Source organism: Phoxinus phoxinus (assembly GCF_949152265.1).
Source record: "Phoxinus phoxinus genome assembly, chromosome: 3".
Taxonomy (NCBI): domain Eukaryota; kingdom Metazoa; phylum Chordata; class Actinopteri; order Cypriniformes; family Leuciscidae; genus Phoxinus; species Phoxinus phoxinus.
The window spans coordinates 9,354,632-9,371,320 of record NC_136878.1 but is presented as its reverse complement, the minus strand read 5'-3'; the positions used below and the strand labels follow the sequence as shown (position 1 = coordinate 9,371,320).

The window sequence follows — 16,689 nt, the reverse complement described above, 5'->3', positions numbered from 1 at the left end:
TTCATACATGCTCATCATTTTTATTTTGTTAGTCAGAAACATTAGTGGGTCAGTTACTTGTTATTATTATTATTAATGGTCGTGGCCCTTCTGTGTTGGAAACTGTAGTGTTTTAAATCAATTGCCTCTGTTTGGAGTCGGACGAGTCGAGACTTGAAGAGGCAGAGCGCAGGAAAGTGGGAAGCTACTGGCAACCAGCCCAATGTTGTCTGCACTCACTTACCACCTGTGAACATGCTTCATGGCAAACTAGCAGGACTGTTGTCTCATACACATTTTGCATACACAGTGCATTTTTTTAAAATATTGATTATTTGGAGGGTATCACTAATTTTAGTCTGGATGTGCATTCAACGTGCAGTATTTCAACATTAATAGTGGTGACTCCCGTAAACCTAGAATATTTTTTTCTGAAACTGCACTTGGGAAAAATACAACACTGAAAAAGATTTGAAGCTTTTAATGTGTGATATTTTTCAGGTGAGCGTGGTGGATATGAGGAGCTGGACTCCAGTGTGCACTCTCAAACCAGATTCAAAGCTGGGGATGCTCATGTGTATGAAGATGTGGCAGGTAAGAGTCACGACACTCCCCTACATATGTCCGGAAGTATGCTTGGGGAAAAAATTACTTAAATCACTCACCACTATATAAATTATGGAGAATGAAAGTGATTTGTTTTATGTAATGCTGGCATTATTAGTCTATTAAAATTTTCATTAACTTTAGATCATAAATCTATAAATAAATTAGGATTTTTAACTGGGAGTATAATTAAAATATCTTTTCTTTTTTATTACACTGTTGAGGTTTATTGGATTACTTGAACCATTCTAATGTTAAAAAAGTACTGTAGTTATAGTGCATTCAAGTCATGTAGAAAAGATTGTTTTCACGAGTTGAACACACATGATCAGCACCACAATGTCATAAATACAAGTGGGAAGTTCTTGCTTTTCCCGAGTTTACGAGTTGGGGTGTCAGTATATATATCACAATAGGTATTTATAGGTATAGGCATTTAACAGTGACATTGTCAGGCTTTTTTATTTACAACAAATAAAGCTAATTGCCAGCACAAAATATAATAGCATTTCAACAATATAATGTGTGATGATCAAGTTTATCCCCCTCCCCCACTTTAAAAGCAGTGTCAGATTTTCCCAGGTTTGTAATAGTTGTTTTAAATTTCGGCATTGCCAAGTGTTGCCTATTGAGGTACTGACAAGTAAACCAAGAGCTCACATGGTAACTGAGCAGTTGGCAAGTGTGTAAAGCAACAGAACTTCTCTGATTTATGGATGCGACCTGTCCGGGCTGTTCCTGTAATCATAGTGTTTGGAACAACTTTGCTTCACTGCCATATATCAACTGCCCGTGTGTGTTTTGTAAACACAGCTGAAATTTTTATTTTGCTTCCAATAAAGAGACCTATAATTATATTCACTGATAATTAATATCTCTTTTCTAGTATTTACGAGTTTTCCGTCTGTGCCCTCAGTTAATCTCAGGTCAGTTGACAGCAAGGCGGAGTTTCCTCAGAGTTAATTGGCAGCGCTAATCAAAGCGCTTGATGAAGACGGCTCTGGCCTCAGGCGCTTTCAGTGGTTGTATCCGTGTTGTAATTCTGTTTGTTTTTCACCAACATTCCCTCATCCTTTCTGCCTGTCTTGTGTGGACAGTGGGGCTCTTAGTGCCGCCTGCCTCGATTAGAATTGATAATTATGAAGTATTAATGGGGCGCCCCACAGGTAGGTGCTGACATCTAACAGCAGGACCCTGGGCGGCAGTGAATCGCTCCAAGCTGTCGTCTTTCATTTGCTCAGGCAGGGAGATCTGTTACTGTCATGCTCAGTTCAGAGGTACCCGTCTACCCAGATGAGGAACCCAGCGTGAACGTGTTAAGCAGTCCTCTCTCAGTGTGGGCACTCTTGGCCCGGTCACTTCCCCAGCGGCTGTAACACATTGCTCGCTCCCGGTGTCAATCAATCATGAAGCGGTTGTCTTGTTATCCTCATGATCCCTGCTGGTGCAGACTGCCGTTTCCTCAACCTCACACACACACACACACACACACACACACACACACACAGATGATCGCTATCCTCCTCACTCTCTTTTCTTTGAACACGTCTCCTCCATCATGCTGCCAGTAGAACTGACAACAGATTTATTGTCTTTCTTTCTGACTATCGGAACGGATTAAATGCAATATTAACTACCGTAATGCTTTTTGGGGGTTTGGCTTGAGACCCACTTGGCACTTTTTGACTGTCTCCCTCTTCTTTGTTCTAATAGATCCCCGTGGCTTATGATTGGCTAGAATCAGTCAGTCAGTGATGTAAGATTAGAGATGCATGATGTATTGTACTAATATTGGGGATTTTGTTGGCATTTTATTTGGTTACACTTTATTTTAAGGTGTCATTGTTACAGTTTAATCATATAGTAATAATTACCTACATGTACTTACTATAGGTTTAGGGTAGGATTAGGGTTTGGTTGAGGGTTAGTTGCATGTAATTATGCATAATTCACCATTATTACTATATTAAGTACATGTAACATATTTAACAAGGACACTAAAATAAAGTGTTACTCTTTATTTTACTGTCCTGTTCCCTATGTACATACTTAGTACTATAGTAATTGCAATAACTGGGTATTAGCGAGGTACTCACCCTAAACCTAACCTTAACCCATGTAGTTACCTTATATTACCCAGTACTTTCTTAGGCAAGTAAACTAAGTGCACGTATTGTAAACTAAAGTGCAACCGTGATTTTAAATGTATTTCCCTGTTGATCAATTCAGTGTTGTTGTTAACTAAAACAATTTTTCATTCATTTTTGTTAATTGAAATAAAGTATAAATATTAGATGAAAACTTAAACGGAAAGTAAAAATGTTGCCTTGGCCACTAACTGAAATAAAATAAGTTTAAGTACTAAAATTACTAAAATAAAGTAAAGCTAGATAGATAGAAATATTTTAAAATAACTAATAGAATGACAAAATAACGCAAAAAGTAAGCTGAAAATCAAACTGCAGTCAGTATTGGATATTTAATTTTTTACAATAGTTATTTTTTAGCACTCACTTAAATCACCATCAGCATCTCAAATTTAATTTATTTAATTCTTTAACTTCTGCTTTGTAATTTTAGAATGGCAACATTCATTTATAGCTTTTAAAACTATGTATTTTTAGTGTTTTTTCTGTTCGTTTTTTGCTCAACATAATTTAGAATTTACCAGTAATTGACCATAACGATTAAAGTTATGATTTGTTCAGTTTTAGTATCATCACTTCCTTATTTTACTTTCACTTTACATATTCAATTTAGGCCAAATATTTGAGTGTGTGTGTATAATTGAAATGCTTTAATCAGACTAAAATTGTACCAGTCCATTGTGAAGTCGAATAGGCAGATAATGTAATTGCTGCTCAGCTTCATTCAGCTTATCTGTTACTTGGACAGATATATAGTATATAGATTGACTATGAAAATAAAAAGCCCCTCTGGTGTAGCTTAATTATAACTGCACATGTTAGCCCACTGGGTGAGACTGGACAAGGCCTGGTGTCAGGGTTGCAGTGATGTTCAGATATCCATCAAACATCACCCTCCACCAGCTCTGCTCCATATGTCCTGTCCTTAAGCGCTTGCGTTTCTTTGGACTCCTCATTATAGCTCCGTAAACCGCTTTCGCTTTCATCAGCGTGTTGCATATTCTAGTAACCCTGTCGCACATCTGTTCGCCCTTGTTCAGGTGTGGCTTACACACACGCCACCCACAGTCCTTCACACGACTTGACCTTGAGGAGCTCCTCTCTCCCGGTCTTCCTTTGAAAGGCCCCAGAGATGCGAGGAGGGTCTGTGCCGGGATCAACTCTGTGGTTTCCCACTCAGCGGGGGCTTCGCTGGTGCATGGCGACTTGTTGCCATCCAGTGGAACGCCACTGCTCTCCTCTTCTCCCCTCCGTTCTGTTGTGGCTTCAGTCTGGAGCATCCATCTGATGCAGCTGTTGGGATGATGAATCTTTCCCTGAAGCTCGAGTCCTAATCCGGCTAAAGCGCCCTCTTGTAGACCAGCCACGGAGGATATAATGAATTAGGTGTCTACCCAGGGTTCCATGACCCTTGACCTGTGACATCATCAATCAGGGAGCACCTACACTTAACTGAAGTGCAGGGGCCAGAGGGCAACAGACGGTAATGCTTAACAACTGTCTATGAGGCTTGGGGATTGATTTCCAGTTGTTTTATTTTTTATTTCATCCTAATACACTTTGCCGGTGATGTGTTTACATGGCATTCGTGATTCGTGGGGAAATTTTGTTTAAGCGTAGCAGGAAAAATAAATATACTGTGCAAAGAGAGGACAGTTTTTGTTAAAAAAGACGAGGCAGATAAGGGGGGGAGGAGTCCCAACTTTTGGCCCCTTACACATATGGAAAGAATTTTTCCCTTGCCAGCTTTGCCTGTACCAAGTACACTACCATTGCCCAAGGGCAGATGCCAAAGAGAAACCAGTCTGCCACCTTTTATTTATTTTATTAATTAATGTAATTGTGTTGTGTGTATCATTGTCAATATCATTGACCATACGCTACTGTTACAAATTTTGGGGTCAGTAAGGTCTCTTTATTTTATAAATAAAATTCAAGAAAAACTGAAAAATTGTGAAATATTATTACAATTTGTGTGAAAGTGTAATTTATTCTTGTGTTGCAAAGCTGAATTTTCAGCATCATTACTCCGGTCTTCAGTGTCACATGATCCTTCAGAAATCATCATAATATGCTGATTTGATGCTCAATAAACATTTATGATTATTAACACTGTTGAAAACGGTTGTGCTGCTTAATATTTTGGTGGAAACTGGTCCTTTTTTTCAGGATTCTTTGAATATAAGAACAGTTTTTATTGTAGAATTATGAATGTCTTCTGTCACTTTTCATTCAGTTAATTGAATGCATCCTTGCTGAATAAAGTAATAATTTCTTTAAAAATCATACTGACTCCAAACATTTTAACTGGTTTAAGTATGTATTAGTGTTTCTTGTTTCTAAAAAATATAAGAAAACCCAATAGAAGTGTATATTATTTAACAAGTGTTTTTATTGTGATTGATGCATACACAACGTAGTGTAAACCAAGTGTGGTAAATGGCACCGCAGTGTTGTCACTTGCACAAGGAGATGAATGATCTTCTGGAGGAGGGGTGTGTGTGTGTATTCGTTGTGTATCTGAGAAGGAGAGGGGTGAGAAAGGAGGGGATGGACACCTCCGTTGTAAATCTTGTTGTGTAGACAGCACGCCTGCAGCTCTGTTCTGAGTTATGAGACTGTAGGCTTTTATCAGCTCCCTCATTCTGCTTTTATCCGCTAAACTGATTTATGAGACAACATACTGCGTGTAGCCGTGTAGCTCGACGCTTCTCCTTGCAGATAATGAGCGGGGAACCTCGGAGGTGCCGTAAATCTGAGTAAACAAACAAGCACATGCACCTGAGCTGTCGCTTTTTTGAGGTTAAGTGAAAAAAAGCCCGAGAGTGTTACAGGAAGTTAAGGTCACACTGATTGTGGCGGTATAAAATGACCGAGGGCTCAGAGCGAAGATTTGTAGTGATGCGTTCAAGCAGTTATGGGTGTTAAATGAAAAATATTTTTCAGATACTTTTCTGTTCATGGTTTGCAAATATGTCTGTCTACTTTTCTGTTCATTCACTCACTCGAGCTGTAGAGTAGGGCTGGGTGTTATTGGCCACAAAAAATATTTAATAGATCTCCGTTTATGTATTTGCTCTGAAATGTTGAGCATTTCATATATTGTATATCTAAAACTTTTGGGGCTGGGTGATATAGCCAAAGATTCTCTCTTATTTTTCAACTATTTGATGACATTTGATATCTCCGTATTTGCTCTAAAATGTTGAGTATGTATTTATTTATTTATATATTATATTTTAATTATTTATTACAACAGACTATTATTTTTTAACTATAATGTTGATTATCCACACTGTTTTAACTAAATTAACACAAGTATGAATATTTAATGCAGAAACTGTGCTATTACAGTAATATTCACCTACATATATTTACTAAAATACTTCAAAGGTTATTTTATTGGCGATGAATGCTATATATGTACAGTATGTATATGTGTATGTATATGACGAAGCTCTAATGAAGTGTACAGTGACGTGTCCTGTGATTGGCTAGAGGCAGCATCAGATGATTAATGCAGTGGTTCATCAGAGCATGAGCAGTCTGATAACCTCTGATAAACACTGCTGCCATGAGCTTCTGTTTGTCTCTGTTGCTCTCTCTACCTCCCCCTTCAGTATTTCTACACTCCTTTTCTTGGATCTCCATTATTCTCACATGTCCTCACATCTTCTGTTTGTTTCTCTCTATGTAGGCTGATTCTGGTCCGGTTCTGTGTGCCGGGTATGAGGACGGCTCTCTGGTGTTCTGGGATGTTTCCCATCGCCGTCCGTTCAGCTGTCTGAAGGCGCATCCTGAGCCAGTCATGTGTCTAGACGTTGATGTATGCAGGCAGAAAGGCATTTCTGGATCTTCAGAGAAGATTCTCCAATCCTGGACTTTTGACGACCAGCAAAACCTTCAGGTTAATTTAACATGAACTCAACTGAGCCTCTTTACTTTCCTCACAAACTTTTCTTATTGAGAACTTTTCGTCAGTGAATGCTTTTTCAGTGAAATGATCAAAGGCCCTGTTTACACCTGGTATTAAGATGCGTTTTGGTCGATTAGATCACAAGTAGACGAGGGAGACCGATTCCCGTTTATACCTGTTTTTTTAATCTGTCTCTTTTGTCCACTTTCAACCACTTCAAGGGCAGGGTCTATGGGAGTGTTTAGAGCTTTTGATCTAATGGATCAAATAAGATAAAAAAAATAATGAATCCATAAGCTCGCGGAAAAACATACGGCGAGCATCAGCTTTCGTTTCTGTTCTGATAGCCGCAAGATCGCACCGAACAAGATGAGTGCGTGTTAGGAATCAGGAATGGTGAGAGAACTTTGTGCTTGGTACGTTTTTCATCTTCAAACCAAACTTAGGTCGTCTTTAGTCGACAAAGTTTAAATCATGTCTGGCTACCACGCTTCCCATAATATTTACGCATTTGGTCAGTAGGTGGAGAGTTTAATAGCGTCATCCACTTGTGGATAACTTGCTCTCAAGGTGAACTTGACCTTCAGCCTCAAAGTTCGGTCAAAAAGCCTTCTCAAAATTTGATAGCAATCAATATTTTAACAGGGTATTTTAGTACAAAGATTTCATTAAAATTCAGTTGTCGCTCCTGTAAATAATCAAATGAGGCGTGTGCAGAACGATTTAAGGCTGAAATACACTACACTACACTAGGCATCATGCACTTGCCAACTTTGGTTACAGAGAAAAACAGGGCGTCATACACTAAACAACTCAGGCTCATAAGCTTCGTATTGCACCAAAAAATACTGTAAGGAGTGGTTCCAGTTAAATTTCCACTTGAGCTTGGTTCGGCACGGAACGATTACAAACCGTTCTCGGGCCGGAGTTCTCAGCACGGTTGGCTAAATATGTCAACTCCGACTGCTCAAAATCTGACTGGCGCAGACCTTCAGCAACTATTGCCAACTCGTCCAGACTGCAAATCGCGGCAAAAATCTGAACAAATGTTGTGTAGTGAATTCCAGCCTTTATAGTGGACAGTGAACAGTATTGAGGAGTGTATTTAGCAGGGGTGTGTGCGTGGCCATGTAGACACACACCTCCTGATACACTTGGAAAGTATTTGGCTAGAATTTGAAGTTTCCTCATGTCTGTTGTATAATAAATCAGTCTCTTTTACTTTAGATTGGCAACTCTCAGCTACACTCTGATGTCATACTGTAGTTCTAGGCCAGATTTCCCCGTGACAAAAACATCTCTTCTCCCACAATACTGTGCACACACAAACGCTTTTATATTTATATTTACACAGCATTCTTAAAAAATGAGCACACACCAGAGCCGTGTTTTATCTTGCATAACACTTTACTCATCTGAAAGGTAATGCCTCATTAGCGGCCATATTCTCTGCTGATTTCAGGGTCTTACAGATTCAATATTTCATATTCGGCTAGAAAATCTGTGTGAAAAAGCTCTGATATACAACACTCCAGTCCTGTGCGTGGATTGTTATTCTTTCCAGCGCCTTTTACACATGAATGGGTGAATTAGAAATATTCCCAAACCTTCCTCCCTATTTTGTCCAGCACGCAAAATGTATTTGCAGTAATAAGCGTTTATTCACAAAATAGGATCTATATCGACGGTTCAGTTTATTTTGCACGTCGAAAAAAAATTGATTTAAAATGTAATTCTTGGCGGAGAGGGCCTAAAAAAAAAAGGAGCTCGGAAAAGGAGTCTGCCGGGGCTTTTAAATTACCCCGAAGTGCAGCGCAGTGTGACGTCCAGACAGCCGCTGCGAGCTCTTCCCACAGACGTATTTTTGTGTGGCGGTAGAGCTGGGGGTATCTGCCGGGTGGCTGCTCCTCTCGCTCGCCCCGCTTGACGAACGACCCGCGAGAGGTAATAAAAACATCAAAACCTCGCAGGCTGCTAACCAAACAAAAAACACATCTGCAATAAAAGGAACAGTAGTTCACAGTGGGAGGCTCTACGAAAGGCTGAGAAGAGATGAAGCAACAGGGTCTTACACCGTCCGACCTTAACATGCTGCTGAAAAGCGCACGCTGCGGAAAACGCTAACACTACTCTATCAGCATCATTCATTTTCTTTTCTTTTTTTCTTTCAGTTGTTTCTGTCAAAGTTTGAATTTTGATAAATTATAATTTTGTCAATTTTGTCATGTATAGTATTTTAGTCAGTTTTACTCTGACTTAGATGCTAAAATGGTATCTAATTTTAGTTGTTAAAAATAGAATTTTAGTTTGAGAGAGTGCAAAAATATACCAAATATTCAAATATTTTATTAATTATTTACATGTCATTAATGTTTATAGCTTAAAGTATAATTTAACCAAAAAAAAAACATTTTTCATCATTTACTCAACCTCATTCCACCCACCCCCCACCCCCTATATAATATAAGTCAGTGTATGGAGTCCAATGTTGTTTGGACCAACATATCAGCATATATTATTTATATATTCAGAAGGAAGTAAGTCATACAGGTTTGAAATGACATGAGCATGAGTAAATGTTTGGGTGAACTATCCCTTTAACAAAAACCTGAAAGCTCCTGAAATAACATAACGAGTACACTTTTGTAATACAATGCTTTAGTTATTGATAAATAGTGTGTTGTTGCAAAAAGAGCATATTCGCCATGCAACTTGATCATTTGATTGTAACTTATTTCAAGTTTACTTGTGTTTTTGCGTCATATTGTGCAGTTGCAAGTGAAGTTACATTTATGGTGTGTATACCTTTAAAGTTTGCGTTCAGTATCAAGTGGGCATAAGAAACTTTTAAAAACATTAATATATACTACCGACCTCAACCTTTTGAATGGTAGTGTGGGTGAATTAATTAACTTGATAGCAAAGCGCTTAATTTTACTGGAGTTTATTCGGTGTCAAGCGGATCAATTCCTGAAAATATTGTGTACTATTGGATTATTTTAGGCAGTCATATATTCCTTCAGATTGTCTTCAAAAAACAAACAAACATTAATGCAGTGTTATTATAGTGTTGTGTTATTTTTGTTTCGTCCCATTTCTTGCAACAGTAAAAAAAAAAAATATATTGTCATGAAGTGCATTTTTCGTCTCACCTTCGTTATCGTTGTGAAATAGAAAAATAAACGTAAAAAATAAATGTGTAGATAAGAAGCCTTTCGGTTTCATCATTTTGCAGAGAAGTATTCTGTAAGATGGTGTATGTGAGCTGAAGAAAGGCTTGCGGTTTTTATCAAGCACAGATAAACAGTGTTTCGCCTGGCGCGGCCCGCCGTTCCACACACGCTCATGGATATGATAGCCGTGGTGGTGGAATTCAGCAGCCGCATCTGTCACAGGCTTGACTAAGAGTGATTACGCTTGCGTATCGCTTTGCATGTGTGATCGCAACAGTGTGTGTCATGGCAAAGGCAAGACGTTTGATCAAGATTTGGCTATGGGTGGTTGGCTGAGCTCCTGACTATTGACAGATGTAGACGGACAAGATTTTGCAGGGTGAGGCAGAGATGGTTGTTGTATGTGTGTAAAGATTACTGTAAATCAAGCATGGCTGTCTGTGCATGCTGTTGGAGACGTGCTGACAGCACTCACAGGTGGATCTCCACATCTCTTCACGTTCAATCCCCACATTCCTACCGCTCGTCTCAATTAAACAGCCCTCCCTCATACTACCCATCCTGCACCACACCAGGCTCCGTGCTTCAGGTATCCAGCATCTGTCAGCGCTCAACTGCCCTATCAAGGGGTGTTTTGGAATGAGGAAGCAGGATGCTTTGGAAATTCCTTCACTTTCGTCAATCATATTAGGTATTGATTTCCCTTTTTTCATGCTCTTGTGCCAACGTGTTTTTTGTTCAGGTGTCCATTAGGTGTAATGCACAATTGAGTGGTGCATGTTTAAAAAAAAAAAAGTGATTAAAAGCGAATGGGGTGTGTTGTAAAATGCTGTCGCCGGAAAATGCAAACACACCCCTCATCTGTACTGGATTGTCAGGCTCAAGTGGACAAGTGATGATAACTGGTTTCAGTGGATCAGTGTGAAGTCTGCCAAGTCCATGCTGGAGAAAGCAACATACTGCGCTTTGAACATCCCGTTCCGTTGCTGCCAAAAATCGGTCGCACTTAGCTTTTTAATTGGCTGCCGTGCAGTGCAACCAAGTGTGCTGTGAGTCATCATGCACTCGTGTCCCGTTGCATTGCTTCCAAAAATGATCAAGGTTAACTTTCTTTAAAATAAAGTGCTACAGGAATTGTGTGTTTTTGTAGGCCAAGCCAGAAGTTAGCATCACCATGGTTCCCTCGACAAAAAGCCAATAGGATTTCTTTGAATTTTCCAGAATGACCAACGAATTTTAAGATTCTTACATGTTTTGTTTATCAAAATAATATTCATATATAAACCCAACTTGAAGCCTAAATTCAATTGCCAGAAGGAAAAAGCAAAAGTTAGGCTTTAAAGTACTACACCATGTTTGCATAACTTCAACGCCACCAACACTAAGCTTCTGACAACTTTCCGTCTTTATTTAAAATCTACAATTTGGAAAGTTTGATTTAGAATAGTGTGTAAGAGCCTGAGTATAAACACAACGGGGCTGTGGAAGCAGACTAGTGAGCAGATTAAGTTACTGTGTTTTTCAAGACACATAAAACATTGTAAACCATTGACTTTGGGACGATTGAACTAAAAGTGCTACAAAATTTAATTTCTGTGTTTTAGGACTCATTCCTGTGACGCTCTATTGGTCTTGATGTAGTATAACCAAGTAAATGTGTTTTCCTCCAGTCCACCATTGGGCCTAAGGCAAGGTTTGGAGGTTTGTTTTTAGTTAATCGTCAACAGGACAAGCATATGTGTGTACATTGCGTGCGTAGATGACCGTTTGCTATGTATACCCCATCAGGAATCAATAGTCCTACAGAGAAATGAAGGATAGTTCATAAAGACTGACCTCTTTGATGTCTGTAAGTTCATTGTAGAGGATCTAAACCCATGGAGAATGGATTCCATAAATGAAAGCTAATGATATGACATTTCTCAGACTCTAAAGGCTGTGTTTGGTATGAATGCTTCCATATTGCATTTGAACGAGATTGAGTATGGGGTAGACACACCATTTAAATTCTGCATTTGTGTGAAAAAGCGATAGCCAGCCGTGCTAATTTAGCGAGACTTTTGGAGTAAACAAAAGAACTTCTGTTTTTAAACTCCCTGGAAAAGTGAAAGTTGTAGGAAAATTCAGTTCATACGACTATCATTCAAAAGCGAAAGTGTGGCAATCTGTAAATCATGGTTTTCTAATGGTTATTTCATGATACAGGCCTCGCAGCTCACTTTATAAACACCCATTTACCTTTTTTATCGCTTTGCTGTGACCTCTTAATTAAATTAATGTATTTTCCTGACACAAACTATGGGAAGCATAACAAACACAGATAGACACATTAACCCATCATTATCAACTCTGTAATATGGACCAGATGGGCGTTTAGTTCAGGCATACCAACCTCGGCTCGGAGCGATTCATCTTTCTCCCCCGTCCCTCTTGGCCACAGCACGCAAACCCGTCTTTCTCCTTTTCCCTTTGTGGGAAAGTTTCTGCTCGCAGGTGACATCATTACCGCTCTCCAAAATTTTGATTTGGACTATAATGCGAGTTGATTTCAGATATGAACAAAAGTAATGCTAGAGTCTTGTTTTTGCTTCTCTGTTAAAGAATAATGTTAGGGACGGTTTTCCCGGTGCATTCTTCTATCCGCTTGGGTCAGGAATACCTGACTGGCTTATATCTTCCACATGCAGGAGTGACTGGCTCTGATTTTCCAGGCAGAAACAGGAGCACGCCGACAAATTCTTCACTGTCTTCTCCCGCATGAGAGCCATTAGTCTCTCTGGACACCGCTTATGAAGTCAATTTTACGCTGTCCAGTTCGATTCCAGCTTCGGGACCAGATGCCTCCCGTGGAGAGACGGCTCGTACGCTCGCGCGCACACACACTTAGCACACGTGTGCGCTTTTCTCCAGGAAATACCTTGAACGTCCTCAAAGGAGAGGGGCCGCAGATAATGAGCTCTCGGTAATACTTTATAATACGTCACATTGTTGCCCATTACCGAGATTTATCTGGTCTCCTGGCCACTGTAGATCACAGAGAGCAAGGGAAGGTAATCTTTAGCCAGAGTTTGCTTCCCTTGCACTGTTGACCAGACCTTTCAATGCAAATGTAATTCACCAGAGACTGTTAAAACAACAAGGTCTTCGCAAACAAAGATTTCAGCGAGAACAGTCCTTGCACGGTGACAAAGGTAACTCACCCCACCTCCAACGCCTCGTGCTCCAAACCAAATAGTCTTGCGCGTAGCGTTTTGCTCGTGCTCGAGTGTTTTACGGCCGATGATTGAGGCGCTGGAGTCGCGCACGGATTTCCTCTGCCAGGTTCAACAGCTATTTAGCCGTTCATTTGCGGCTCAATCATCAGATCAGCCAAAGGTGGCTGGTGGGGAATTGCTCTCGCTCTCTGCCCTATTATTTTTACGGATCTAAATTTGCTCTTGCTCAGGTCATTAAACAACAAGCTCATTTGTTTCTGGTAAATAGTTTATGCGTCGTGCATTTCAACTCTAATCCTTTCTACCCGCCTGAGACGGAGAAGCGTGAATGGTGACAATTAGCGAGATTCATTTCGCATCTGATATTCAATTGACTTTCTTGCCATCATGATGACATCGTAGGGATTCCAACAGGGCCGTTTGTTAATTAAAGTCCTGCATTTGTCTATTGCGGCTCATTTGGATTAATGTCTGACTTGTGTTCCCTTACAGATGCACGACTCCGTTCAGATGACCAATCCTGGGGTCTCCCAGCTGTGTATCCGTGCCGACGGCAAGATCCTAGCAACGGCGGGCTGGGACAACAACATCAGAGTGTTTGGCTTGAAGAAACTGAAGCCACTGGCTGTTCTGCAACATCATACTGACATGGTGAATAGTGTGGCCTTTTCAGACCATCAGGACCCCCCACAGAGACTTTTGGCCGCAGGGTCCAAGGACCAGCGGATCAGTGTGTGGTCTATATATAGCGAAAGTTGAGTTTAAAAGACAGAGGCCCACTTTACAATTTCCTTCAAACTGATTGTTGCCAATTACTCTGACTTTATTTACATATTTGAACGTGGTGCTAATATATTTTTCTTTGAATGGACGTGCCTAAGTTAATGGCTGACTGCCATTCTGAGGCGGAGCTTCAACACCATCACATTTAGCAAGACGTTCAGCAGTGTTTGCCGCTATTGACGCGTCCACGTGAACGAGTTCCTATTGGTGAAATGCTCAAGCAAAAGCAGCTAATATAAACACACTCCATCACCGTGTTTTGTTGCAGTTTGCCACGATGGCAAATAGTTATTTAAACACGTTTTATTGTCAAAGGCAGAGCTTAAACCGTCCTTGCCGATATGTTTGCTTTACCCCAGGTTGATGTGCTTCACTAGGCGTATTTGCTCTTGAAGTCGCACCTGAGCGGCAAAGTAATCCAGCGCTGTTTTTCTAAATCTGCCTCTGAGTTTAAGATTGCCCTCTGGACTGACCTGCATACATCACACAGGGTTAATCACAAGGGCTCAGGCTTCGCAGACAGGCCTGTTTGTTAGAAAGATTCATTGAGCAAGTTTCGTTTCGTTCTTCCTTTAAGCTCATGAGCTGATGAAGGCGGCTCTATTTTCAGCCTAAAGACAAGGCTGACCTCTGTGTTCGGATGTGGCTAAAAGACAAACTAGTTGTTTTTGTATTTATTGCTTTTGCTCTGCGAAAACTGGACGGCTCACTCAGCAAAGTAGTTTGCACTTTTTGTTTTCGTGTGTGTGTGTGTGTGTGTGTGTGTGTGTGTGTGAGTGTGTGTGTGTGTTTGTGTGTGTGTGAAGACTTGAGGTAACACATTAGGAAAACTAATATGTAGTATTGTTTACACTATTTGTAAATGAGGTTCTTAAAGGGATAGTTAACCCAAAAGGAAAATTGTCACCATTTATTCACCCTCAAGTTGTTCCAAACCTGTATGGATATCTTCTGAACACAAAAGAAGATATTTTGAAGAATGTCAGTAGTCAAACAGTTGCTGGAACCCCATTGACTTCCATAGTATTTCCCCCCATACTATGGACGTCAACCAGAATCAATGCAATCCTTACGATTACCATCTCTATTCTTACGTGTTAAAATTAATAAAGATTCAAACAAAAACTGTTGAATTTCATATTTAGGCGATAAACATGGTATTTGGAAGCTCAACTGATTATTTAAAGCAGACATGAATATTAGTTGACTAACATGCAGAGAGTTTGAAGGTGAATATTTTTGTCAGCGTATGTGCGGTAATAATAGCCATCCATGGTACTAAGCTAAGTGGGATTTCATGCGTCTCAGAGCGATGGCGGTGGAACTTCAAACGGCCCACAGCCGCTCTGCCCCATAAAGCACGTGTCTCTAGGGACGTACCCAGACTGGAATATCTCATCAGACGGTACAGGAAGCTCGGGGAACTTGGAGGCCATCCTTTTAAAGGAAAAACAACAGCGGGCGAGTCGCCGGTCGGAGAGGAAGACAAAACAGTTCATTTCACAGTCCGCCTGGTCATTAGCCTTCTCCTTGTCATCTGTGGACCCTCGCGCACCTTTGTCCATGACCTCTGTAGAGCTTGTCCGATTGGTAATCACTTCCTACTTTTGTAGACTTGGTGGGGGGGCACAACAAAGCCATGCCAGGGGTGCCTTCCATCCGTTCTGTGAATAAGCACATGAGCATCTATTGCTGGAGATTTCAGCTTATACCTCCCAAGTCAATAATAGATCACTTAAGCAGTCAGTATAAGCAGAACCTCGACATGGGCCACTGACAAAGACCCGCGGCTCACTGAACAACAGACACACGCCTGTCTATAGCATGAGGGGTCAGAGGTCACCTGGCCATTCTACGCCAGCTTAAACAAACTCATAGTCCCCCATAACAGACTCTACGTGGCATGTTTTGCTGGTTTAAAGATACTCTGGGTTCTTAGGTAAGACTGGATGAATGGATGTTAGTTTTTGGAAACAAATAATAATCCCAGGTAATCACAGTCTGAGGAAATGGCCCTTTGAATGAGAGAAACTCAACACTGGTTGTGTTATAGTAAATTATTTATAAGTTGGCAAGCTCAGTCAGAATGAAACGATTTCTGTTGTCTTAGATATGCACGGGGTGATTTGTTTTTATATGCAGCGTTGACAAATGGAACACAAATTTGCTGTGGGAAAAACGCGGGAAAATGTGAAACACGTGCGTGGCTGTAGGTAAACATCTTTGCAGGGTTGGTCCACCTTAATTTTTTTTTTTTTTTTTTTTTTTAAGAGCTGTCTTTGGACGTGCCAAGCCAGAGAAATGTACACAAAAGATAGGCTTGTCACAACAGATGTTCCAGATGCGACCCTGTGTCAGATGATTACCAGTTCTTTTTTTCTTTAGCCCATATAGTATGCTGTTTTACTGAGTTTTTAGTTGGCCGCCTGATAAGAAATGTCCATGTGCGGTGAGTTACACCCTTGCAGGCTTTCAGCATGGACTAGGCCTAATATATAAAACAACATTTATACAATAAAATGCATTTTAATTTTCTCTGCTAATGTTTCTAATCAGTTGATTCATTGCGTCTCTCAGTACACAAAAGATAGATTTGGACAATCGTTACAACTGCATGATGAATCCAGAACATGGCAGAAGACAAAGGTACAGTTAAATGAGAAACCGTGTCAACATTAATTTTGGCATAATGCAATAATATTCATTGGGAAATCTAAGAATGTTTTATTTTAGGCTAGATGCTAAGAGTCCTTGCGCCAGAAAAGGTAAGAAACCATGGAAAGTGTAAAGGTGGATGATAGGCTCTCGCGCTTTAGAATTTTTATATTGATTTAGCTATGTTTTATTGCCTTTTTAAGCATGCGTCACTT

The 16,689-nt window shown here is 40.2% G+C and overlaps 1 protein-coding gene across 1 annotated transcript in view; it reads left to right on the top strand.

Annotated features, from left to right (window-relative positions):
• The window catches only part of gnb1l (guanine nucleotide binding protein (G protein), beta polypeptide 1-like), a 29,274-nt gene extending 12,916 nt beyond the window's left edge, over positions 1 to 16,358 (top strand). Inside the window, exons 5-7 of the mRNA XM_079607511.1 lie at positions 481 to 573; positions 6,430 to 6,639; positions 13,529 to 16,358. Of these exons, the coding sequence (XP_079463637.1) occupies positions 481 to 573; positions 6,430 to 6,639; positions 13,529 to 13,795 (570 nt within the window). The 3' untranslated portion in view covers positions 13,796 to 16,358. The remainder of the gene's footprint in view (positions 1 to 480; positions 574 to 6,429; positions 6,640 to 13,528) is intronic.
• The last annotated feature ends 331 nt before the right edge of the window (positions 16,359 to 16,689 follow it).